This window comes from Elephantulus edwardii, unplaced genomic scaffold (assembly GCF_000299155.1).
Source record: "Elephantulus edwardii isolate Elephantulus edwardi_28Jun2011 unplaced genomic scaffold, EleEdw1.0 scaffold00214, whole genome shotgun sequence".
Taxonomy (NCBI): domain Eukaryota; kingdom Metazoa; phylum Chordata; class Mammalia; order Macroscelidea; family Macroscelididae; genus Elephantulus; species Elephantulus edwardii.
In genome coordinates, this window is record NW_006399964.1 from 2252012 (window position 1) to 2279095 (window position 27084).

Consider the following 27084-nt stretch of genomic DNA (forward strand, 5'->3'; position numbering starts at 1 on the left):
ATGACAGAAACAGAAAAGGCAGGTGCAATTTGTTTCATTGAGCATTTGTAGACACAAAAATTGCATCACAAAAATCTTATCAATAAAAAGTTTAATTTTTTAAAAAGTTTAAACCATATTAAAATTTAAATAAGAAACTAAAAAGTGAAAACAAATCACTTCTATCAGTTTAATTTCCTAAGCTTAATAATGTACAAACTCTTCTGCCCTCACAGAAGGATGCAAAAATCAGCAACAGTGAAACTGGAATATTAAAAATAATATGATGCAAGATGCTTAACTAAAAAAGATGAAATGACATTTTATCTGGTAGCATCTTACCAGTGTTCTTAGTAGACAAGAATTTAAAACAATCAAAGAATTCCATTTCATCAACTCCACAATCAACTAAAAGTTTCATTTAACTCTAAGGTGAATTAAAATAGCAGGCATTATTATATCCAGCATACCAGTGATATACAGTCCAGAACAAATGACCTGCCCATTTGGGGCAAAAGTTATCTTCTCTTTAAGGACAAGTGCTTTCGCTTCTTTTTTCCACTTGTGTCATAATTTCCAAAAAATTTCTCCAGCTAATATCTTGATGGTTTAAATCCCTACATGATTTTGTCTTCTATTATGTCATTACATAGCCATTTATAGGTATAACCTCTGGAACACTCCACAGCTTCAAAAAGTCGTTTAAAGTCCAGAGGGTACATATTAGTTATTTTCATGTTTTTGTGTTTTCTTATTTTCGATAACAAATCCATCGCATCAACTGGACTTAATGAACTGCAAAAGAAATACAAAGATAATCTCATCAGTCCTTTTTCATAACAGCTTCCGATACAGACAAAACTTACTTCCAAGCCCAATCTGAACTTCTTAATTTCTAGAATGTAGCTGAAAACATGTCACTTCTATTATTCAATGCTAGTAGCTGCATATATTCCATGCTAAAAGCAACTCTGGTAGCATGCTGCCAACTATGTTGCATGACTAAAAGGTGTGTGATTTAAAACCATCAGCTGTGCCGCAGGGGCAGTCTTTTTCCATTATGAGACAGAGCTCCAAAACTGGAAGTTTGCTATGAGTGTCTTCACAGCTGTGGGCTTGGTTTATAGTGGCTTTATTACAGGCAAGCTCTCAGTTATGTTCACTCCTCGTCTTTTCTTGCTTATTTGTCATGAAAATGGCATACCTAAGCATTAATATATTCTTAATTCCACTAATACAGTATAATTCAGAATTCATTAACATAGTCTAATCATAATGGCCTCTTAAACGACGTCAGACTGAAGACTAAGGTGTGCCTGATCCAGGCTATAATCTCTGTAATTAACATGCTATGGATTGGAGAGTTGGACAGTGAATAGGAATGATGGAAAGAGAACTGATGCCTTTGAGTTGTGGTGCTGGAGAAGAGTGTTGAATATACCATGGTCTGCTAGAGAACAAACAGGTTTGTCCTGGAGAGGGTGAAGCCAGAATGGTCCTTGGAGTCTAAGGATTCTGAAGCTTCGTCTGACATACTTTGGGCATATTGCAAAGAGGGACTGGTCCTTGGAGAGGGACATCATGTTTGGGAGAGTGGAGGGACGACACAGGAGAGGAAGACCCTCGATGAGTTGGATCAATTCTGTGAGTGGAGTGGTGGGAATGAATGTGTTTAAGACAGCGAGGTTGGAGCAGGATAGAAAAGCGTTTAGGGCTGTTGTACATAGGGTCGCTATGAGTCACAAACGACTCAATGGCACATAACAACAACAGCAATCATAATGGGGATAGGTGTGACGGAGACAGTGACACTGGCTCGGGATAGGATAGGGTTCAGAGCAACTGTGTGTAGGGTTCCTATGAGTCTCAAGCTGTGTGCCAGCACAAAACAACAGAAACAATCATAATACTGCCACAAAATTCCAGTCTAAAATTGCTAATTAGAAAATTCTTCTGTTATTATCTTATCCTTTCACTCTCTTAGTAAACAGTGGGTGGTTCGAACCCACCAGCCACTCTGTGGAGAAAAACAGGCAGTCTTCCTACAGCCTTCGAAATTCAGTGGAGGATGTCGTTAGTTAAAATCAAGTCTACAACAATTGCTTAGGTTTTCAGTTTGCTTGGGGGGGGGGGGAGAAGGGTACCATTTTAACTTTAATTTTTTTGTTTACATTCTTAAATATTCTGCATGCATGCCAAATCAACGGTTCATTCATAGTAGTACATCATAAATAGTAATCTAATTAATGAAAAGTGATTTTTAACATTTTGCCCTCCTTCTGATAAGAGTTTCAAAGACTATGGGCTGCAATTCACAGTTTTTACACTTGTACACAGCTGTTGTTACGTTCCATTGAGTCAGAACCGACTCACAGCTGAATCACCCTCGGGAGTTTCCAGGCGTTGTAAACTGTATGAGAGAGACTGTCCATTTGTCTCTCACAACCAGCTGGTGTATTTGAACCCCATGTGTTTGGGCTGGCCATGTAACTCCTTACCACCAGGCTCACCAGGATGCCCAGATGTGTACACTATAAGACCTAGTGTATAAATCTTATTTGGATATAATCTCCAGATTAGCAGTTATAATTTCCATCATTCTTCCTTTAGAAACGGGAGCTCTGGTGGGGTTGTCTGTGGGAGCCGCACAGCTAAGCCAAAGGCGGTCCCTCTCTGGGGGTTTCCATCCTCCAGCAGCTGCTCGGGAGAAAGAAGGGTAATCTCTGCTCAGGCAACTTACAGTCTTGGAAAACCCACTGTGAGGTCAGCTTTGCGTCAAGACTTGATTACAATGAGTTTTTGAGTGAGTTAGACAGAAAAATACAGTTTGGTGCAGGGCAAGAGAATAAGTATTATCCTATTATAATAATATGACAATACTTAATACTTAAAAGTGTTATTGTATTATGATTTGCTGTGTATTCCCTACTTGCATCAGGAGAGGCTCAGACTGACAATAGGCAGATGGCAGGAAAGCAGCCAGGGGCACTGAGGCTCATGACCCCTGCTGTTGGAAGTCAGCTAGTTCTTTAAGGTTAGTTTGAATCTATGCTGACAGCGAGAAAACAGTCTGATATCCCAGGTGTTTTTTTTTTTTGCAGGGTAGGAGAAAAGACAAAATTCAGTGGGAGATCAAAACCAAAAAACAAAACCAAACCAAACCTCAGTGGGAGACTAAGTGAAAAACAGAATTGTTTTCTTTCTCAAAACATCCAGAAAGATTACTTTGGGTAAGTATGGGAGTGAAAATATAGCAGCATTATTCACCATCACAAGAACATGTAAACAGCCCAAATGTCCAACCGTAATAGAATGGACTGGACTGAGAAACGATGGTACATTCACACAATGGCGTACTATGTAGCACTCAGGAGCAATGATTTAAAGAACTACTACAATAACTTGGGAGGGACAGGAGAGCATTATACTGAGTAACCTCTGTCTCATAAAACCATTTTTTGTAAAAACAGAAGGATAACTAGTAAAACACGTATGGGGATTCAAGAGGATAAGGGGTGGGAGCAGAGGGGTGGGAATGGGCAGGGGGGAAATCATAGGGTCATACAATTTGATGGATGAAAGGAGGGAGGGTAAAGGAAATGGGAAAAATCTAATTCGGACCTGAAAAGACAGTTATTGTGGGCATAATTCAATGAGGATTAAGTTTATAAAACACAATGTATGGGAGTGATTGTATGAAACACAATGTAAATGAAGGGAACTATGAAACATAATGTGTATGAATTTTGTATGCAAACCAATATAAAAGAAAATATTTTTAAAAATATAGTTAACATAAAAAAGAATTCTCACTTTAAATTGCTACTTTCACTTTATTCTTTTTACTTACTGTAAATGGTCAACTAGATTGGCATTGCGTTTCACAAAACACTGCTTTAACATGTGAAAAAACACCTCGTAGTTAACAGGTGTTAAGTTTTCTGTAAATAAAGCTTTACGAGGAGTCATTTGAACAAAATACAGGTTTTGCTGTATTAGTTCTGCTAATTCCTGGAGAAGAGAAAAAGAAATTGTGTTAGTCATGAATGCTGCCAGAACAATTGCTGTATCCTCACACACTTCTTCCTTCCCTCATTCATTCATGTTTCCTGATAGAAGGGACGATTACCAGTGACCCTGGGAGCACTGTGTGCCATTCCTGAGTGTGTTGCTCCATTTTGGTCATTTCTCAAGGTGGCTGTCTCTCCTTGGGACATTGAATAGGCCTGTTTTAGGTGTCCTGTCAGACATGGATTCCCCAACCCTGTGTTATTCATCTGCAAGGTAAACCTGCATGGAGACCACTGAACGGAGACCACATCACCCACGGGGGCAGGGGCAAAAGGAACCAACAACAGGCTGCTGGCTGTGGTATCAGTAATATAGTCCTGTGACTCAGACACTTTGGGTCTTAAACAAGAATCGCTGAAATAGTGACATTCATTCAGATCATTCCAGAAGCTGGACTTTTTGAAGAAGAACGTGGCATCAAGACTGGAGGAAGAATCATCAGTGATCTGTGTTATGCAGATGACACAACCGTGCTTGCAAAACTAAGGAGGACTTGAAGTATTTGCTGCAGAAGGTCAAGGACTACAGTCTTCAGTATAGATTGACCTCAATATCAAGAAAAAAAAGATCTTCACCACCAGACTGTCAGGAAGTATCATGACAGATTCAACTAATTTTTATAATTTTGTTTGAACTTATTAAATAACTTTATTCTTTTTTTTTTAATACTACTAACAGTAGATCATTATTAAGCATTCTAGAAAAACTGAAAAAATTTAAAAAACAATTTTACATAAAGCATATATAAATATCCATGTAGATAAGCAAATATCTGATCATTACACTGCTCATCTTAAAAGTGCCAAAAAGAAATAAAGTATGTATAAATCAAATGAGAGGGCTAAATGGATTTGTTAAATATTCAACACAATGATTTTTAGATTTTTGAATGGACTTTTCAATCCCAAGAATGAGAATATAAAACAGAATATATGTAGCTCTTGATATATTTACTACCTGACTCTACACAGAAAAAGCCCGTCAGCCCTTGCTCTGGGATAGGATATGGTACAGACTGAAATAAACACTACGAGCGGATATAAGAGTAAAATGTCATTCCTGCAAAAATTACCCTTTAGATATGTGTGAATCCTTTTAAATTTTCACAAATAAGGTTGCTGTTGTGTACTGTCAAGTTAGAAGCAACCCCGAAGCGGCCTTCCGGCAGGTGTTCAGAAACAGTAAATCTCATGAGAGGAGACTGCCCACCTTTCTCCTGTGGAGCAGCTGGATTCAAGCCGTTTGTCTTTGTTGGCAGTGCGATTCCTCACCACTAAACAACCAGAACTCCCTCACAAATCAGGTAGAAATCCCTTATTTACTTTATTTTGAAACATAAAACAGTATTTATAGAAGATATATTAACCTGAAAATAGAAAATCTCAGTTGGTAAAAAATGAACGTAATACACTCTGAAAAATTTAGTAATTACTGATCAGTAGATGATCTCTGAATTGCCAAGTTCTAAATGCTGCTGTTAACGAGCCTTTTGGAAGTGACTTCAAAAAGCAACATGAAAGCGTTCTGATGTCTAGAATATATATTTAACTGAATGATCACTTGTAAAATTCCACTAATAGCATAAAAGTATGGCTTCCAAAAAAGTTTAATATCTCAAATATCATACATGGATATAAAAATAGGTTCTAAAAAACTGTTAAAAATCCCGAAGTGCTTCCACAGAAACTAACACACTGCTAGCAAAGATACATGTGTGTATATTTGAATACAATTCTCTAATGAAGTATGACATTTGATTATTTGATCTTTATCCCTACCTCTAATTCAAACTCATGTTTTCATTTCAGAACTGATTCATAGCTGAACCTTTAGCAGTGTATGTGGTTTTGTGGTTTTTTTACAAAGCTACTTTTAATACTTTGGGGTGAGCCTCACAGGAATAAAATACACTGGGAAGGGGTAACCCCCTCACTCCCTTATGTGGCCCAGAGGAGGAGGGGCTACCTGACGGGAAGAGAGCACCAAAAAGCCTTGCTGCAGACTCAGGGCTGAAGGAATGGCATTGGAGCTGGACCTGTAAGCACTACAGGAAGAAAGGCCAGCATGGTGGGCCTGGTTGAGGGACACAGCGAAGGGTAGGAGGGCTGGACACGAAGTCACACAGCTCTTTGGATTCCTCCTTCTTGTCTTTTTCTGCTTCAGCTGCATGATTTCCGAGTCCCTCTGCTTGCAAGCAGTGGTGGGAAGGCTGCCTTCTCCATGCTTTCCCTTAAATGAGCCGCTCTGCTTTTTCATATGCTTCTGGTGGTCTGGTGGACAAGTTTGCACTGGTTACTGTTGATGGCAGCGACTCCGGCCTGCCTAGGCTGCATCCTCTCATTCTGTCTGATGTTACAGGCCTCAAGTAGGTTTTTTGAAGGCTGTAAATCATACAGGAGGAAACTGCCAATCTTTCTCCCAAGGAGTCACTGGTGGATTCAAAACACCAGAGAGGATGGGCCTCTGGGTTAGCAGCACAACTCAACACAGACAACCCCGCCTGAGCTCCCTATCTCTACTTTTTGAATCTTTATCTTCTCATTAAGAAAATATCTTAAGTCCAACATCATAATAGATGTAGAAGAGATAGAAATTGTCAACAATTTCATCTTACTTGGATCCACAGTCAACACCCTGGGTACCAGCAACCAGAAAAACAGAAGGTCTACTGCACTGGGAAAGATGGCTGTTGGGGATCTGTCCAAAGTGCTGAAGAACAATGACATCAGTTTAAAGACCAAGTTGTGCCTGATTCAAACCACAGTCTTTTCAATCACTTGCTATACAACTGGAAGTTGAACAATCCAAAAGGATGGCAGAAGAATCAATGCTATTAAGTTGTGGTGCGGGAAAAAAAATACTGTATGTTCTATCGACCACCAAAGGAACAAGCAAGTCTTGGAAAAGGTGGAAGCCGTGTGCTCCTTAGTAGCAAGGAGAGTAAAACTTCCTCTCAGACAGATTATTACGAAGGCCTAGTCCTTGGAAAAGGGCATCCAACTTGGAAAGGTGGAGGGTCAGTAAAGGACAGAAGGCCCTCAATGAGTTGGCCTAACACAATGATGGTAACAGTTAGCTCAAATATAGCAGAGATGATTATGATGGCATAAGAAAGGGCAAGGTTCAGATCCATTGATCCTAGGGTGGCTATGAATTACAGATGACTTCATGGCATTTAAAAACAACTTAACCCCATTGTAAATTAAGCAGAGGAACTGACAATATATATCACCAGAGAAGACATTCAGATGGCAAACAAACATCTGAAGAAATACTTGACCTTACTAGCTATCACATACATGGTAATCAAAGCAATGAGATATTTTCTCATCCTAGCTATCAGGGACATCTCCAGAGTACTGAAGAGCAATAATGTCAATCTGGAGACTAAGGTACACCTGATCTAGGCCATGGTCTTTGCAATTGCATGCTATATATCAGGAAGCTGGACAATGAGTAGGAATGACAGAAGAGAATTGATGTTTTTGAGTTATGGTGCTTTTTTCCTGGAATTCAACCACGCAAGCAACACTGTTACAAGCAGAAAAGTATAAAATTCCACTTTTAGTTTATCAAATTAGTTAAATATTAAAGTACTAATTATTCTTTTCCAAATTCAAGACATATCTTTATTTCAAAAGAGATAAAAAGCTTAAGCCTTATACTGTGCTTACAGAAAGTGAGGAAGACCCGAAGCAGATACCGCAAAAGATGAAAGACTGCAACCTTCAGTATGGGTTACATCTCAAGATCAAAAAAACAAAAATCCTCCCACTAGCTCAATAGACAACATAACAGATCGGGGGGGGGCAACCCACCTGAAGTTGTCAGTGGTTTAATTTTATTTGAGTCCACAATCAACATCCATGGTAGTAGCATGTGCTGCCTTGGCAAAACCTGCTATCAATGACCTTTCTCAAGTTCTACAGAGTAAGGATGTCAGTTTACAAACTAAGGTGTACATGATTCAAGCCATGGTATTTTTATTTTTCAATTGCTTTCTATACATCTGAAAGTTGGACAATGACTAAGGATGAGAGAAGGATCCAGGCCTTTGAGTTGTGATAGTGGAGAAGAGTACTGAATATCCCTGGCCTGCCAAAATGACAAACACAACCCTGTCTCAGAAGAAGTGTAACCAGGAGGTTAGGATGGTGAAACTTCATTGTACATATTTTGGGCATGTCCTTGAAAAAAGACATCATGCTGAAGGGAGCTCTGACAGCCTAGTGGCAAGAAGCTGCACTGAAATCCCAGAGGTACCCGGTTCAAATCCACAAGATGCTTTGCTGGAGAAGGAGGGACAATCTCCTCCTGTACCAGTGAGATCTAATTTGACAGTGCATACACACACAAAATAATAATAATAATAATAATAATAATAACAACAATAATAATAATAGACAAGACACCATGCTGGACAAAGGAGAGGCTCGGAGAGCAGACAATACTCAGTGAGCTGGACGGACACACTGAGTACAGCAGTGGGCTGGTAGAGACTGTGAACAGCGCAGGATAGGCCCAGGTCCCAAACTGCTGTTCATACAGTGGATATGAGCTGTAGTCTGCTCAATGTCACACAACAACAGAACAATACAGTGCTAGACTCCACTGTCTAATAGCTGAAAAAAATACAATTCTTGCCTAATATGATGTCAATTTGTTGTTGTTGTTGTCATGTACCGTCAAGTCGCTTGCGACACACAGCAACCCTATGTACAAGAGCCCTAAACCCTGCTCTATCCTGTGCCAACCTCACCATCTCCGACACACTCACTCCCACTACCCCAATCACAGAATCGATCCATCTCATCGAGGATCTTCCTCTCCTGCACCGTCCCTCCACTCTCCCAAACATGATGTCCTTCTCCAAGGACTGTGCCCTCACTGCAACATGGCCAAAGTATGTCAGACAAAGCTTCAGAATCCTTGACTCCAAGGACCATTCCGGCTTTATTCTCCCCAGGACAAACCCGTTTGTTCTAGCAGTCCATGGTATACTCAATACTCTTCTCTAGCACCACAGCTCAAAGTCATCAATTCTCTTTCTATCATCCCTAGTCACTGTCCAACTCTTCGATGTATAGTATGTAACTGCGAAGACTATGGCCCGGATCAGGCGCACCTTAGCCTCCAGCCTGATGCTGTTGCACTTTAGTACTCTTGAGAGGTCCCTCACAGCTGACTTTCCCAATGCAATTCATCTCCTGATTTCCTGGCTGCTGTTACCAAGAGTGCTGACTGTGGAGCCAAGTAAACTAAAACTGTTAACTATCCCAATCTCTTCACCATCCATACTGATGCTGCCAATTGGCCCAGTGGTGAGAATCTTTGTATTCCTGATACTGAGCTTCAATCTGTATTGAAGGCTGCAGTCCTTGACCTTCTGCAGCAAACGCATCAGGTCCTCCTCAGTTTCAGCAAGCAGGGTTGTGCCATCTGCGTAACGTAGGTTGTTGCTGATTCTCCCAACAATCCTGATGCCACATTCCTCCTCGTATAGCCCAGCGGCTCAGATGATCTGTTCTGCATACAGACTAAAAAAGTATGGAGACAGAACACATCCCTGACAGACCCCCTTCTTGATTTTGAACCATGTAGAGTCTCCTTGTCCTGTTCTGATGACTCATGGTCCGGGTACAGGTTTGGCATAAGCACAATGAAATGTTCTGGGATTCCCATTCTTCTTAGAGTCAGCCACAGCTTGTTGTGATCCACACAGTCAAACGCCTTTGCATAGTCAATGAAACACAGATAGATATTCCTCTGGTACTCTCTGCTTTCTGCCAAGATCCATCTAACATGTCAATTTAGTAAAAGATAATACAAATCACACATTTGCTAAGTCAACCCTTCTACGTGCACAGTTCAGTGAGAGCAAATGCATTTATCATGCTGGGCGGCCATCCCCAGTGTCTGAACGCAGCAGCATGCATTCAAAGAGCATTAAAGCAAATCCAGACCAAATTCATCGCTATCTAGCAGCTTCTGACGCACAGTCACTCTCCTCTGGGTTCTGATCTCTGAAGCCGTCGATATTCACAGGAGGAAACTGCTCAGCTTTCTCCTTGGGAGCTGACTGGTAGATTCAGTGGAACAAGCACACAGACACACGGCTCACTCCTCCACCAGAGCTCCATTAAAGGACATGAACTATTCTAAAGGGAAGCCTGCTGGACTGGTTACAGGACAGGTGCTGCTGACCCAAAGGGAGCACCTTTCTCGTGGCTGGAATGCACCAGCCGCTCCAGAGGAGGAAGATCGGAAATCTCCTCTCATCTGATTACAGCCTGAAAAACCTGCTGGAGCATCAGCTGTGACTCGGCTCAGACTCGACGGCCCTGACTGAGTGAGGTATTCCAAAATCAAATTTAGATGATCACAGAACACCTGATGATCTTAAGGAAAATGAAGAAAAGTGTTTCCTCTCACCTTGCTCTTGATTTTATGCAGCTGCCCATTTTGGGTGTACAGGTCAAACGATGACCAAGGCTCCTACAGGGAAGGAGAAAGAAAGAATATTTCTTTTTAGTTAATTTGGTCAAAGTGCCCCAAATTATTGCTACTAAAAATAAATATTAGCATATACCTGTGGCATGCATTTTATTTCTATTAGACAAGTCTTATCTTGCCTAAAGAAATACACTAGAACACACAGAAACAGTCACTGAAAGAGGGTCACATAAATTTTTTAACAAAAGCAAATAAAAAGGGAAATGTTCTACAATGAAGTATAAAGCCAGCTTACAATTAATTACGAAACAAAACATGGTACTAACTAATATAAAGAAAAAAGAACAGGGAACAAAAATGATTGAAAATATGTTCCAATGTCAGTAGTCACCTCTTTGGGGTAGAAATGTAGTGATTAAAAATAAAAATTTCATTTCTTGTTCTTTGCTTTCACTGCCTTTTTTCACATGTTACTGATTTCACAATGAGCAGACGCTGTTGTTTATTCTGGCTTTATTAAAAACACAGCACCAAACTGCAAACAGTATAAAACTCTATCAACTCATGAATGGTTGAACGAATGTTAAAACAATTCAAAGATACACTATTTAGTCCAGATAATGTAAAAATGCTGATGAATCGTAAAATCGATTCATGGTTAATGGAGAAAGTAAAAAAGAAAAGGCTCCCTAGGAGATGATTTCATTCATACGACATGGATAAGAGGAAACAAAACTATAGAGACATAAATCAGATCACTGGCTACCAGGGGTCAAGTGTGGGGAGGAGGACACAGCCTACAAAGAAGCACAAGGGAACACGTGAGGGAGACGGGAATGTTCTGGCAGTTGGTTTGTGTGGTTGTTACATGATTGTGTCTGTTAATCAAAACTTGTTGATAAATATACTCAAAAAGACAGAGTTTAGTTCTATGTATATTGTTCCTCAATAGCCTGACTTAGGCACACACCCCTTGAGCACAGACACTGGCAGTTAAAAGAACTTTCTCTTTCCCATCTCAAAATCTCTGGATGATCGATGCACACCTGTCCATAGTCAGCTCTCTGCATAACAAAGACACAGGTGTCCATCCTGCATCATCTCCCTAGTCAGCCATTTGGCATTTTTGAGAGTCTGGAGGAAGAGTTTTCCTGGCCAATGGTGATGCCACCATAAATGTTGCACAGGGTTAGCTATGTCTTTCCTGTTCTCACACAATGCATAATAAATACTGTTGTATGCTGTTCAGGGTCTTCTGTGTAACTTGACGATGTTGCTGTTATGTGCTGTCGAGTCACTTGCAACTCATAGTGACTCTATATACAACATCTCTAAACCCTGCTCTATTCTGAGTCAACCTCACTATCTCCAACACACCTACCCCCATTACCCCAGTCACTGAATTGATCCATCTCATCAAGGGTCTTCTTCTCCTGCGATGTCCCTCCACTCTCCCAAGCATGACGTCCCTCTCCAAGGACTGGTCCCTCCTTATAAAATGCCCAAAGGATGTCACATGAAGCTTCAGAATCCTTGCATCCAAGGAGCAGCATGGTTTCACCCTTTCTAGCATAACATTAGGTTCAGGAATAATCCTTTCAGCAAACTGCCTGAGTTTGCAGAGAAGAGCAACCTCCACGTGAGGTTCCTCACATCCAGAGCACAAAGCTCCTGGAATACGAATGCTTTGATCTCAAAATCCCTGGCGTCAATCATCCTTCATCCATAACAAACACACAGATCCTGGTCAAAGCAATTAATCTTCACTTGAAACACCAATCTAGGACAGGCCCAGGAGTGTCAATTATAATCTGCTTCATGATCTCACTACCCCTTGGAATTCAATTCCTTCAAATGGCATACGTTACTCGAACATCCACAAAAATTTCCCCATTTGCTCAACCCCACAGCCAGCTTGCAGAGTACGTTCAGAGGCAGGAGTCAGGTAGAGGCACCGTGGACATCATTTCAAGGCACTGACTCTTCTTAGCACTGGCTAGACATAAGAAGCTGTCATTCCTGTCCAGACTTACTCTGTGCTATGAGGTTCTGGGGTGGACGTGCTGACACCCCAGGGAGATCCATTTCTTGGGTCTTGGATGGTCTAATAAACTCCACTGAACAGATTCCTTTTAGCAACCCTTCCTCTAGCCACAGTTCTTCAAATGTTTTTGTGAAAAGAGTTGAGAGGTTGGATGCTTCTGTAAGACTTGGACTCGATGGATGGACTCTACTAAGGACTACCTGATTAACTTGTTTAAAAGTGAATTAGCTGCTAACTCCACTACGTCATCTGTGTTACTAATAGAACCATCTCCTTGTGGAACTGTAGTGCTCTTAACACCGCAAGGGTCTTCCTGGGGGTGGAAGAGGTTTGCCTGTGTTGAGTGAAGTGGTGGCTGCCGAGCCTGCATCAACTCTCCACCACCCTAAGCAATGGCACAGCTGTAATCAACAGTGTTTTCATAACTGGAAAAAAAACTCAGCACACCATTACACTGACCTATTATATAACAATAACCATTAGACTGTGGGGGAAATGATAAAATTAACTTTCTATTCGTGTATCTTTTTTCACTTACAGGTCATAGCAATGTCACCATCTAAAAAGCCAAGGCCGCTTTCTCTCACAGACCTGAAGGGCTCTACTCACCATGTGCAGAAGCCTGATGTTACAGGCCACTTGCCACAGCACACTTAATACTTGATACAAGTTTCCATCCGTGGGTTTTGCCATTAGTTTCTAATAAATAAAGACACTTTTTTAAGTATCAAATACAATTTTAATCACTCAAAAACAAATGTTAATGGTAATATCTTAGTAATAACTAGTATCCTAAGTAAACAAAATGAGAAATACACATGAAAAATTGTAACCTTAACTGATGTAAGGACAAGAGTCTTAAATTTCCAGGTTGAGAATTTATCATGTACACTGGTAGCCTAGTGGTAAGAAAGTACACTACAATCCCAAAGGCACACGGCTCGAATCCACCAGCTGCCCCATGGGAGAAGGATGGGCAATCTCCTCCCACGTGATTTACGGCCTCAGAAAACCCGCTGGAGGGTCAGCAATGGTTGGTTCCAACTTGACAGTACATAACAATAACAACAACAACAACACACTTAAGATGTTATGTAGGTGGTGGCTGAGTTTCCTTAATAATCTCATCTATCAAGGCAAAAATATCATCATTTAGTTTTGAAAGTAAATAAATAAAAAGAAATAATCCCTGCCTTTGTGGCTCTTGCAACCCATAAACCAAAACACAAACCCACTGCCCTGGAGTCAATTCCATATAAGGGGAACCCTATGGAAGGAATGGGGTTTTTGAGGCTGTAAATCCTCATAGATCATCCAGCATCGTGCCAGGGAGCAGTGGTGGATGCAGTGTCAGCTGCATGAGTTACTGTATTTCCAGGGCTCATCATAGGCTAGAAAAAAACATTAGCTTGTGATACCTTCTGTGTAGAACAAAACCAAAACTATGCCAATCTCAACTCGCAGCAACCCTGCAGGACATGGCAGAAGTGCCCCACGGTGTTGACAGGGCTGCAAGCTGAAGGGACACGCACTGCTACGTCTTCTTCAGAGGAGGGGCTGCTGGGTCCAAACCACCCAAGGTTTTGGTTAGCTTAACCAGTGCAGCAGCAAGCTTCCGCTGGAGGATGTGGTAAAACATGCTTATGGGGGACCTATTACGTTTTGAGCCACGAGTTGATTAAGCAACATGTAAAATGAGGAAGTGGTTATCCCAGGAATGAGGGCAGTAGAGAGAGGTGAAAAGGCAAAAGCAGGCTAGGTAACTGGAGTCTTTTCCTAAAAGCAAAATGAAACCTGATGAACCATTTCTTATTTCTCCTTCCTTCATTCACATACAGCACGGATGGCCACCAGCTTTTGGCCACTCTGCTTCTTTTAAGGTCAGTCCCATTTTCTTACTATCTGGATCTGGTGCGTAATTCACTCCTTCCTGCCCTTATCCAAAGCCTCCACTACCTTATAAACAACTAATTAGTAATTCCTGCTGTGTCACATTTGCAGGTTAGTTTTATGAAACATTCCAGGCAGAACGAGAATGAGAATTTTAAGGCAGTGAAAAGTACTTCAAGAGATTATTTCATTGCATAAAATTAATAAATAATAAGCTAACTGCCACCAACTTGACATCAATTCACAGTGACACGATGTGTGTTTTAATGGCTTTTCAACAGCTGATTTTGCAGCAGAAGACTTCGTGGTATGCCAACTGCCTCAAGGAGGAATCAAACTGCCAGCCTTTTGGTACAGATGAGTACACTAAGTGTGTTCACCACTCAGCAACAAAAGAGAGTAAAACTGTCATTGCTGTGGAGTTGGTTCCAACTCAGTGTGCCCTGCCAGTGGGCTTGGGGCTGTAAATCACAGAAGAGGAGACTGCCATTTTTCTCCTGCAGAGCTGCTGGTGGATTTGAACCATCAAAGAAGTGGGAAGCCTCTGGGTTGAACTCTTCACAGACTACGCCACCAGAACTCATGAAGAGAGGAGAAAGCAGAGTCTAAACATGGTTCTACAGAAATTTCAAGTGGTATTCTCAAATGACATGAGTGCTATAATAAATCAGACAGATTAAGGAAGGCTACTCAGAGAAAAATTATAGGAGCTTTAAAAAAAAAAACTTTTTAAAATGTTCATTACATGGAATGAAGTAAGTATAGATGAAAGAAACAAAAATAACAGAAAACTTATTATATATTAGTTAGTAAACCTACCTGGTATTCTTTTTCGCTAATAAACATATTTAGTTCTACTCGTCCATATCTATATATAGAAGTACAGGAATACAGGCTATAGATGAGTTTCCAAAGTGCTTTTTTTTCATTTTTCATGGGGAAAATTCCAAATACTTTTAAAGGAATACCTGTTTAAGAATACAAACAAAAATATCTGAATAAAGTTCTTTACCCTTTTATTCCTATGGTCAGATTGTGTTTTTTAAAAAAGAGAAACTTTTTCTTAGTTTTTAGTATTAAATTTTTTAAAAAATTGGAAATTTACATGTAATCATTTACAGACCTTATATCATTAATCTACCTTAATTGATGTCATTAACTTATTACTACGTCCACTCAACCTATGCCCATACTTTATTGTACCAAACCAAGCTGACAATTTCTATTCCTTTAGCTTACTCCAAGGCAAACCAAACCTAAACAACTCTCTCTGAGATGGAACTTGCTCTCATTATTTCCGCCAGGTGAGGAGATGTCACATTCAACTTCAGAGACCTGTTTCGAAGGTGTGCACTATCAACTGTACACAAAGCTCTTCAACACACCAGCTGGACTACTATTTCTTGGCCTTTGGCTACCATCTCACTAGCTTTTTTTCTTATCAGTTTAGTATCTGTGTCCTCTATCCGAGGACAATGTAGTAAGTGGATTTTGGGGATGAGGAGATGGACTAGGAGCTGGCTCCGTCCACTTCACCTACCTACCTGGTACTGCAGTCCCTCCAGAAATGTGGAAGTCCCTCGAGAGGGGGAACTAAAAATAAAACACCCAAAACAAAAACCCCGCTGTGCTGAGGGAGAACTGCCAAGTCACAGGCATGTGCCCTCATGAGTGACAAAAATTACCTGCTGACCAAGGGAACCCCTCTATTTCCAGATCATGGAAAAGCGTCTGGGAAAGCACAACGGGTGGTTTCACGAGACCACTATTCTGAGGGTCCATTTTAAAGAAGTCACAGTGGACCACATCAAGTTTCCCATGGTGTTGTTTTCCTAGGGACTAAAGAGAGAAAGAGACAACATGTTAAGCAATGTCAGTTCTTTGTAGTTTCACTAGCTCACTGACCTCTAGATAGAACCGACCCACAGCTGGTCCCAGTGGGCGTTCCTCTGCTGTGAAGTGCAGAGGAGACTTCCCCGCTCTGTCCTGCAGAGCCGCTGCAGGATGTGAACCACCAGACAGGTTAGCAGTCTCCAGGTTAGCAATGAACTCCCTATTCACTTTGGAACAATTCAAAGATCTACTATCACCCCAATACAGGTTGTTGTTGCTGTTGTGCCATCGAGTCGTTTGCGACTCATAGCGACCCTATGTACAAGAGCCCTAAACGCCGTTCTATCCTGTGCCAAACTTGCTGTCTCAAACACATTCATTCCCACCACTCCACTCACAGAATCGATCCATCTCATCGAGGGTCTTCCTCTCCTTTGCCGCCTCCCCATTCTGCCAAACATGATGTCCGTCTCCAAGGACCAGTCCCTCCTTGCAACACGCCCAAAGTATGTCAGACGAAGCTTCAGAATCCTTGACTCCAAGGAGCATTCTGGCTTCACCCTCTCCAGGTCAAACCTGTTTGTTCTCCTAGCAGTCCATGGTATATTCAACACTCTTCTCCTGCACCACAGCTCAAAGGCATCAATTCTCTTTCTATCATCGCTATTCACTGTCCAACTCTCTGATGCATAGCACGTAATTGCAAAGACTATATCCAATAAAATACAGGTACTGAGAAAATATTAACACCACAGTCCAATATGTAACAAGAGAAGTAAAAATTTACAACAAGCGAAGAAAGATAATCTTATCACTAAAAAAAGAAAACCAACCCAAAACCCAACACCACCACCACCACTTCCAAACGATGAACAGGTAAAAGCTAATAAAGTTTCCCTTCTCCTCCATTTAATGTTCTCCACAGCTTCGTAACACTCATGCTTGCTCACCAGCTGATTCCTGAAGCACTGGCAAACGTTCTGCAGCCACATCTGGGCTCAAGCAGGAAGCTGTGATCTACCTGATCTGTTAGGTCATTGCACAGTCTTCATTTCCCCCTCACTTTTAAAATTTGCCTTTTTTAGAGAAAGAGGCATCTGTGTAAGGGCAGTGCCTTGTCCACTGGAAGAAGCCTTAGTCTATTGGCTTATCTTATAGGGCGCTCTGGTTGCTTACTGATATAAGCAGCTGCATGGCACTCCTGAAGACATGTGGTTCCAATCAACCAGCTTCTCCAAAGGAGAAAGATGGGCAATCCCCTCCCATATGATTAACTGCATCTGAAAATCTGCTGGAGGGTGAGTCATTGGTTAATCTAACCCAACGGTACACAACAATAGCAGCACTAGAGCTGCCTAGGAGTGGGAGTAAGTATTAGTTACAGACTCTGTGAACTTTACATTACTAAAACTACACACTTTTAGAACTTTACATTCATGTTGTTATGGGCTACAGAGTCACCTGCAACTCATAGTGGTAATATGTACAACAGCCCTAAACCCTGCTCTACCCTGTGTCAACCTTATTGTCTCTGACACATGACCCCCAGTACCCCAGTCACTGAATCAATCCACCTCATCAAGGGTCTTACCCTCCTGTGCTGTCCCCTCCACCCTCCCAAGCATGACATCCCTCTCCAAGGACTGGTATCTCCTTGCAACATGTCAAAGTATGTCAGACAAAGCTTCAGAATCCTTGCCTCCAAGGAACAGACTGGTTTCACCCCCTCCAGGATGAACCTCTTTGCTCTCCCAGCTGTTCATAGTATATTCAATACTCTTCTCCAGCACCACAGCTCAAAGGCATCATCTCTCCTTCTATCATCCCTAGTCATTGTCCAGCTTTCTGATATTAAAGAGGAAAAAGATTTGCCTTTTTAATGATACAAATAAAATTATGATAATGATAGAATGGGGAGAATAACTATATTTCACTGCTGAAATGTAAAAAATACTCTGATCCTCACTGGTGGGAAATTCATGTTTTTACTTCATGTTAACATAGCAGAAGTGTCCCATAGGATTTCCAAGTTGGGAGTCTTTACAGACATCAATGGCCATCTTTGTTGCTGAGTGTCTACAGGATTGAACTGCTGACCTTCTGTTTAGCCTCTGACCAGTCACTGCATGTACCATTAACTTCTCCACTCTTCGAAGTATCCCTGTTAAGCCTTAAAATGCTCTGAACTACAAAAGAACAACTTTTTAAAAATCTGACAGTATGACTGAATTGCATTTTCACAAAACAAAAAAGTTCATAGATAAAGAATGTGTGCATGTAGACACACACCTATATCATTAAAATTCTGGTCAGTGGAAAATGAAAACAGAATTAATCATTGCAAATGAAAGCATATCAGCATAAATAGTCAAGTTTAGATTCTGAAAGCTAAATATACCAGAGATTAAGATTTGGGACTCTTACATATTAATTTTAACCAAAAGCTGTGTAGGAAATGGAAAAGACTTGATAGCATCACAGACACAAACACGAATCATACAGACAGGACCCTGCTCTGGAACCTAGCTCTTCACATGATCTGCATGTCCCTGAGTACGTCTTTTTTTCCCCTTTTCTAAGTGTGTACACTGTCAAATTGGATCTGACTGGTACAGGAGGAGACTGTCCCTCCTTCTCCAGCAGAGCATCTGGTGGATTCGATCTGCACGCCTCTGGGATTGTAGTGCACCTTATTGCCACTAGGCCACCAGAGCTCCCTCTGAGTACGTCTTTAAACTGTCCTCCCCAAGTTTCATTTCTTTGCAGGGTGCCATAAAAAGAAATTTCTGAAAGAAATTTGAAAGCTAAAAAGGACCAACAAGTACTATAGTACTTGGATATAATCTAGCAGATTTGCACAATTTGATGGCTTTTCAGTATTTATTTCTATTTTCAAGAATCCACTTACTTGTTCAGCAAATATTTATGGAGGGCTATTTGTCCCAGACACTCTCTGGTATGTGATGGAGAGAAAGAAGTGAAAGTGGCTTATGACAAGTGTGATGACCATCAATCCTAGATATAGGATGCTTCTGATTGGAGGGTTCAAAACCAAGTAAAAAGGAACAGAGGAAAGCAAAGAGAAATAAAATTTAAAACTACAAAATACCTACAACCAGGAGAGAATAAAACTGACAAATGGGACCTTTTAAGAACTGAATCGGTATGCACATCAAAAAAACTTCTTCAACAGGGTAAAAAGGAAACCCACAGACTGGGAAAAAATATTTGGTAATGACATATCTGATATGGGACTCATATTCTTTTATTTATTTTTAAACCTATTCTTAAGATGATCTTGAAACTCAGATGGAATTGATTCAATATCATATATAGGTTCCTGTGGACTTATTTTCATTTTCTTTGGCCTGAATTTGAACTTGTATGAGTAATTGCTGATCTGAGAGACAGTCTACTCCTGGCCTAGGTTTGACTGCCTATACAGAGCTTCTCCAACAATTTCTTCCACAAGTGGAGTTAATCTGATTCCTTTGCAGCCCATCAGGTGAGATCCATGTGTAAAGTCATCGTTGTGGCTTTTAAAAGGAGTATTTGCAATGAATAGGTAATGGAAAATACAAAATTCATTGAATTTCCAGCCTCATTTCTGTCACCTACAAAAAGGAGCCCGGGTAGCACAATAGGTAAGTAATGTACTGCGACTCAGAGGGTGAGCCTCATGAGACAGACTGAAGCTACTGGCTCCACAACCAACGCTCACAGTAACAGCAGTGAAGAAACCCAAAGATTCGTTGCACTGGGAAAAATCTGCTGTCAAGGACTTCTTCAATGTGCTAAAGAGCAAGGATGTCAGTTTAAAGACTAAGTGGCACTAGATCCAAGCCATGGTGTGCTCAATTGCTTGCTATGCATCTGAAAAGTTGGACAATGAATAAGGATGACAGAGAACTGGATTTTGGATTATTTTTAAGGAAATCCTCCAGACTGCCATCATGCTGGGAAAGGCAGAGAATCAGAGAAAGAGCACAATATTCTCAACAAGATGAACCAACTCAGAGACTGTAAGAATGGGCTTGAGCACATCCGAGATTATGAGGAAGGCATAGGATAGGGCAAACTTCCAATTAGCTGGTCAGAGAGTTGTCCTGAGTTGTGGATGACTTGACAACTAACACCCTCAATAGGCTGGTGAGCACACTCGGTAGCTCCTGAGGAGAAAGATTTTATCATCTGTGAGAAAATCCCATGGGGTTGTACTACTATCAAGTCACGGTGGTCTGATCTGAAAACTAAATTAACTTGACTTGACAGCATCCAACACCATCACGTTTACTAAATCCCATCTCAAGGTCTTGAGTCTATTAATAACCTGGTGAGATCCCTGAAACCCTTTCCTTGCTGTCACCCAAAATAAACAAAACTGTCAAAAAGATAAGAAAATAGCATTTGTACACTTTTTGTTGTCATCCTGGACTTGAAACTGGCATACAGGTGCTTGGCTGCCTACCAAAGGGCTCAGAGTTCAAATTGACCAGCTGCAAGACGTGGCAGTGTGGTTCCATAAAGTTTCTAACTGGTAATGTTTCCATAACAATTATACCTAGTGGTAAAATGCTTGGCTGCTAACCAAAAGGTTGAAAGTACAAACCCGGTGAAGGAATAAAGACATGGCAGTTTACTGCCATAAAATGACAGCCCTGGAGACCCTGAGTAGTAACTGTAGTGTGCCACTCCTATCCGAGTGCACACTCCTGTCCCCAGTGTGCACTCCTGCCCCAGAGCCCGCGAGCTCCCACCCAGCATGTACTACGAGGCAGAATGTGTCAGAATTGACTGAATGTCAACAGGTTGTTTTCAGGTTTTTTCCATTTTCAATTCTTCTCTATAAAAATACTATTTTTTTTTTTTTTTTTAAAAATGCCTCTGGATGATGTCTTAAGGGCGGTGTAGTGGTCTTCTGGTAAGAAGCCGAGCTGCATCTACAACCAGGAGAGGATGAAATAGATGAACGGGACCTTCTAAGAAGCAAATCCCTATGCACATCCAAAAACTTCTCCAACAGGGTGAAAAGGGAAGCCACAGACTAGGAAAAAATATTTGGTAATGACATGAAATAGCTTGCCTTCGGAAACCCTATGAACCTGGAGAAAGAATGAAAGTTAGACAAGTGTTCAGGTCTTTTGTTCATAATGTCACTATGAGCCATCTATGACTCGATGGCACTTAACAACAACAGTAACAGAGAGAGAGAGCTCAGATGGCCTAGGGGACAAAAAGTGATGCTACCAACTCAAAGGTGGGTGACTTTAATCAGTAGCCCTCAGGCCTCGTTTTAATTGTTTTTGGTGAAACATTCTTCTAGGCCGTATAACCCTGGTCTGTCCACTTGCTGTACAGAGGTAACCTGTGGTTGACTGTGACACTGATGTGTAAAATGCGATAATGGTCAGCCATGATAGACAGTGTTTGGTGGAGCTCCCCAAGAAAAACAAACTTGGAAGCAGGAGTGGCATCTACTTCCAAAATAGCCTGCCTCCAGAAACCCTATGAACCTGGAGAAAGGATGAAAATATTGTAAGTGTTCAGGTATTTTGTTCATAGGGTAGCTATGAGTGGCCTACAACTCATTGGCATTTAACAACATGTCAGAAAAGGGATTTATATTTAGAATTTATAGAACACTCGAGCAGCACACAGGATAAAGGTAAACAACCTTATTGAAAAACGGACACAGGATATGAACAGACACTTCACTAAAGACGATATTCATATGGTGAACAAACACATGAAGAAATGTTCAAAATCCCTCGCTCTAAGAGAGATGCAAATCAAAACAACTAAGATATCATCTCACCTCAGTAAGAATAGCAAAATTTAATAGAACAGCAAACATCAAATGCTGGCGAGGTTACAGAGAAACTGGAACCCTTAATCACTGTTGGTGGGATTGTAACATAGTACAGCCACTCTGGAAGGCAGTATGACACTTTCTCAAAAAGTTGGAAATAAGAAATACCATCTAAAATTAAAAAAAAAAAAAAGAAATACCATCTGACCCAGCAATTGCACTACTGGGAATATACCTTAAAGAAACCAGAACTGCCACCCTAACAGACGCATGCATGCCCATGTTTATTGCTCACTGTTGACAATAGCAAAGAGATGGAAACAACCCAAGTGCCCATCAACAAATGATTACATAGAGAAGCTGTGGTATATTCACACAATGCATTATGCAGCACTGAAAAACAAAGAACTCACAAAATACTATACAAAATGGGTGACCCTGGAGGACATTATGCAGAGTGAAATATCTCAGTCACAAAAAGACAAATACTGTATAGTGCCACTATTATATAACAGGACTGGTATGGGGGTTGCGCGAAAACAGAAAAGAGGGAATACATAATGTACATGGCATTGAAACAGAGAAGAGAACTCTTTAAAAGGAATATATGATTAGGTATTATTGGCATGACAAGAGTCCAGAATAAGAGTTGCATAGTAAAGTGGTGGGGGAGGGGGAAGGGGAGTATATACTAATGAAACGACTTTTTTTTCCAAAGAAAAAAGCTGACTGGCGGGAGGGGGCAGGGAGACAGGGAGGAAAATGTACAACAATGAATGAATGGAAATCCAAGTTCTTTATAAACTATCATTAAAATACTAAAAAAAAGAGATATGATCCCTAGAAAGCATTCTATAAAAATAAGTCCTATTTTAAATTCAATTAAGCCTACTAAATCCTAACCTATTCAAATAGAGTGACTGAACAATCAATCAATCCTTAGAAAATAATTTTTTAAAAAAACCCACAAAACACCACGAAGTCATTTACCTCCAAATGTGGAATAAAGGTTCTCTCACTTTCGAGTGCAATCACTCTGGCCCCCGTTTCAAGTAATGCCTGGGTCAGGATTCCAGGACCTAGTACGTTAAGACGGAAAAAGAAAGTTTATTTGCAAGAAAATGGAATCTATTTCAGGAATACTTGACTCAAACTTTTCATCGAGTGTCTTACACAAATTATCAGATTTTAAGAGTCATTGTAACTCTTAAACTATTAGGTTGGATTTGAATCCATTCTACCTGTGGTTCCAAATCTCACAATGTTTCTTACTTCTCCGAAGAAAAATTAACCAGCCAGCTTTCTCTAGCCTACCTCTTATAAGGTATCGGATGTTATAAATATCAAAGATACTGTCAAATCCGCCCCTTAAAATGTCATTAGACATCCTAATATAGGCGATACACCTAAAAATAAAATGGGCGTCGAACTTAAAGGTCTTTTGAGGAGACGAGACCTAAGAGCATGCTTTACATAAATACAGCGGCATTACGATTACAACACAGATCACACAAGGACATGTTGTGGGCACGCTCTGCAAGTGTGCCGACGGAAAGAAAGGGTAATTTTGCAAGCTGCGCCACCCCTTTCCCCACGCCCCCGGTCATTAAAATCAGCAGAAATGCCTAACGCCCAAGAAATGACAGTCCGGTTGGGCTCACCTGGGTTGCATTCCAGGACAACCTGGGGAGTATTTTGCTTCTCCTGCAATAAAAGTGCTAAGATCCCAGCCAACTTCCTGCTGGTTATATAACGCTTGTGCTCCAGGCGACACCTGTGTACCGGAGACGATTCCACCGGAGAAGGCAAGGGCTGCGGCCTCGAATCAGACAAGGCCCTGCGCAGGGCCTCCGAACACTCCTTCCGCCTCACAACTCTGGGTCCCAAAATGCACAAGGCTCCAGCGCCGGTCACGGCGGAGAGGGTCAGACGCGCAGAAAGCGCCGCCATTGGGACCCACATGCTTGGCAATCACAAAGATCATTCAAGGCCGCTACCTCGGTGAAACCCGTGCCTGACAACCCACGTGCAACTTTGCCAGGCAGCCAGAAGGAGGGCGGAAATAAACATCAAAGACTTCGCATGCGCACCACCACGCCGAAGGGCCTTTCGGCCTCACTTCCTCTTCCGCCCCGACTCGGCCGCCGGAGGATTGTGAGTGGCGGGACGAGGCGTGGGCTGTGTTCGCATGCTACTCTATGGTAGTCCGCCGGCCTGCGCGTCCTCTCTAGCCGCCAACGCTCTATGCCCGCGGTCGCGGGCCGCCGGCCACAGAGCTCCAGCCGGGAGGGGTACGCGCAGGAAGGCGGGGCGGGAAGCGAGAGGTGTCTCCTCCGCCGGGGCCTCAGGAGACCTGGGCGAGCTCGGTGACAGCTCAGGGGCCGCCATGTCAGCGAGTGGGGCAGGGGATGGACCCGGAGGCCGGCCGTAGCCCTCCTTTCGTCTCCGTTTCCCAGGTGAGAAGAGGAGGATGCAGGAGATGCAGGGGACCCGCGGGTGGCGGCCGAGGTAGCTGTCCCTTCGGAAGACCCTCGCTCCTCCTCCTGCCTGTCCTCCTGCGGCAGCGCCGCCTCTGTCCTCCAGCGCCTCTGCCCCGGGGAGGTGGCGCTCGAGCCCGGTCCGGGCTCCTGTTTTCATGTTTCTGCGGCCACAGCCATCGGTGCCCGCGCACCGTCCCGGCTGCTCCTTGCTCCGGGGACTGGGGTTCGAGCCCGCTGCTTCTCCCGTGACTCTTCTTCCCCATCCCATTCGCTGCACCTCTTCTTCACTCTGGTTGCTTGGGTTTTATTTGATCTCTCCATACCCTCTCCTCCTTCCCCACCTTGATTGTCTCTTCTCCTTTCCTGTCTCTGAGCCACTAGTTAGCTTTTTTTATTTCCACTCCGCGCGTGTATTCGATGGTTCTTTACACCTAGAGGATTAAGACTTTTAGAAAGCGAGTGTTATTCCCTGTGTTAACTTAGACAATCCAGTAGTTTTGTGGGATGCATTTTAAAAGACCAATCCACAGATGGTCCAACGGGAATGTTGGCAGTCTTTTTACCTTTTGAGTAATATAAGAAGACCCGATTCTTAAAAGGTAATTTCTATGTGTAAGGATTGTTTTCAAAAAAGAGCTGCACCGATTGGTGTCCACCAAAGTAGAAAATTGCAGCCCAGTCAACTCTCTGCTTTGAAATATATACAATCCTTTCTGCTTACTGTACTGGGAACGTCACTGAACATTTTAAGTGCGCTGGGTACTCTGGAATGTGTCACCTGACACATGGAAGTCCTAAGAGCCTTCCCAGCTGGGAAACTTAAAATTAGTATCTTAGTATGGCCTTTCTAGAACTAAAAATTGGGTAGGGCACTATAGAAAGTTACTAGTAGATTTTTTTTTTTAGTGGTGATTTGTGTGTGTGTGTGTGGTTTTGTTTTGTTTTTAAATGTTTTTGGATTAAGTCTTTTGGAAAACTTGGGGTCATTGTTCTTAATTTCTTTTTCCCTATACAATTTCTTCATTGACAGTCTTCTTGAACTGGTTTGTGCATCCTGTGAACACCTGAAAAAGCATTTTTCCCGTAGCCGTTGCTCCCATTGGTCTTAACTATTTAAAAAAAATACTAAATTTCTCTCCCAAGAGCCCTGGAATCCTAAATATTTTAAAATCCATTAAAGCAGAATAATGTCTTAGAATAGAGGAAGAGCATAATTCACTCATGGTAGATTGTAATTGGCTTTCTCACCTTCAAAATATGCCTACTTTAAAGCATGCTTTCATAACAGCTGTGGACCAGAGGTAGCTTAGTCAGCTCTAGAGAAATGAATCTTCTGCTTTTGAGTGGTGATTGTCCTTTTCTTCTGTTTTTGAAAGGAGACTGTGTGTTTCTCTTTCTTTGAGCTATTAGATGTGTTTGTTGGCTGTTAAAGGTGCTTGAATAATAGAGGTAGAAGCTTACACTGATTTTCTGAGGTCCCAGGTGCTAGAAATGAAGGGGTGGGGAATGTTAATTTCCCTGTAAAGGTCAACCTTAGACTCAACATTATGAAAACTTGGTTTATATCCTTGCCACTTTATTTTCTTAATAGGTGTGGTTTTGCATTCTGTTCTATTTCTGGCCCTTTGAAGTGCAATTATCTTTCTTTAAATTGGTGGCAAAGCAAACTGATTTTGCTGATTATTTTTATTACGTTTTCAATTAAATTGGATGGGAAGGGGAAAATACAGCTTTTCCCCTTTGGCTATCAAATGGCAACAGTAGTTGGGAAATACCAAGTGAAACACTGAGGAGCCCTGGAGGGTTAGTGTGTAACTTACTGGGCTGGTCTGTATCTTCTATCCACCAGCCTCTCCTTGGGAGAAAGTCTTCTTAGAAAGATTTACGGCCTTGGGATCCAATGGGGGGTTACACTGAGTCAGTAAAGAATCAGAGGCAGTAGAGTTTGGGACTAAAATGTTTAAACTTGGTGTCTATTTTAGGAACCCTCGTGGCTTACTCCTGAGGGAGCCTTGCTGCTAAGCCAGAGTCTGCCACTCTCTGGCAGTTCAAATTCACCAGAGGCTCTATAGGATAAACATGGCAGTCTCCTCCTAAGAGATTTACAGCTTCGGGAGCCCAGTGGAAGGTCAGCAAGGAGTCAGTGGCATTAGAGAGGTCTGATGCTGAAGTAGATTACCCTTTAATATCCTGAGCTACAGATCCCAGAAAAGAAGAAAAGGAAGTTCATTTCCTTATGAAAGTAAACCTTAGAATCAGTATTATAAAAATGTTGGTTTATGTATTTTCCACTTAATTTTATTAACAGGTGTAATTTTACATCCTGTACTATCTTTAATCATTTCAAATGAAATGTTTTTGTTGTTGTTATGTGCTGTCGAGTCGCTTGCGACTCATAGTGACCCTATGTACAACAGCCCTAAACTCCGCTTTGTCCTGTGCCAATCGCACTGTCTCTGATACTCCCATCCCAATTATCCCAGTCACTGAATCAATCCACCTCATAGAGGGCCTTCCTCTCCTGC

At 41.7% G+C, this 27084-nt stretch overlaps 2 protein-coding genes across 2 annotated transcripts in view; one reads left to right on the top strand and one right to left on the bottom strand.

Moving 5' to 3' along the window:
- Positions 1-596: 596 nt before the first annotated feature.
- TFB2M (transcription factor B2, mitochondrial) lies at positions 597-24041 on the bottom strand. Its single transcript, XM_006897757.1, has 8 exons — positions 23741-24041; positions 23070-23158; positions 16123-16276; positions 15257-15405; positions 13157-13246; positions 10483-10545; positions 3830-3990; positions 597-774 (listed from the first exon to the last, which is right to left on the bottom strand). The coding sequence occupies exons 1-8, from the start codon at positions 24039-24041 to the stop codon at positions 597-599; spliced, it is 1185 nt and encodes a 394-aa protein (XP_006897819.1).
- A 359-nt stretch (positions 24042-24400) lies between these two features.
- The window catches only part of CNST (consortin, connexin sorting protein), a 121414-nt gene continuing 118730 nt past the window's right edge, over positions 24401-27084 (top strand). The window contains exon 1 of the mRNA XM_006897740.1: positions 24401-24535. The gene's annotated coding sequence lies outside the window, so the exon portion shown is untranslated. The remainder of the gene's footprint in view (positions 24536-27084) is intronic.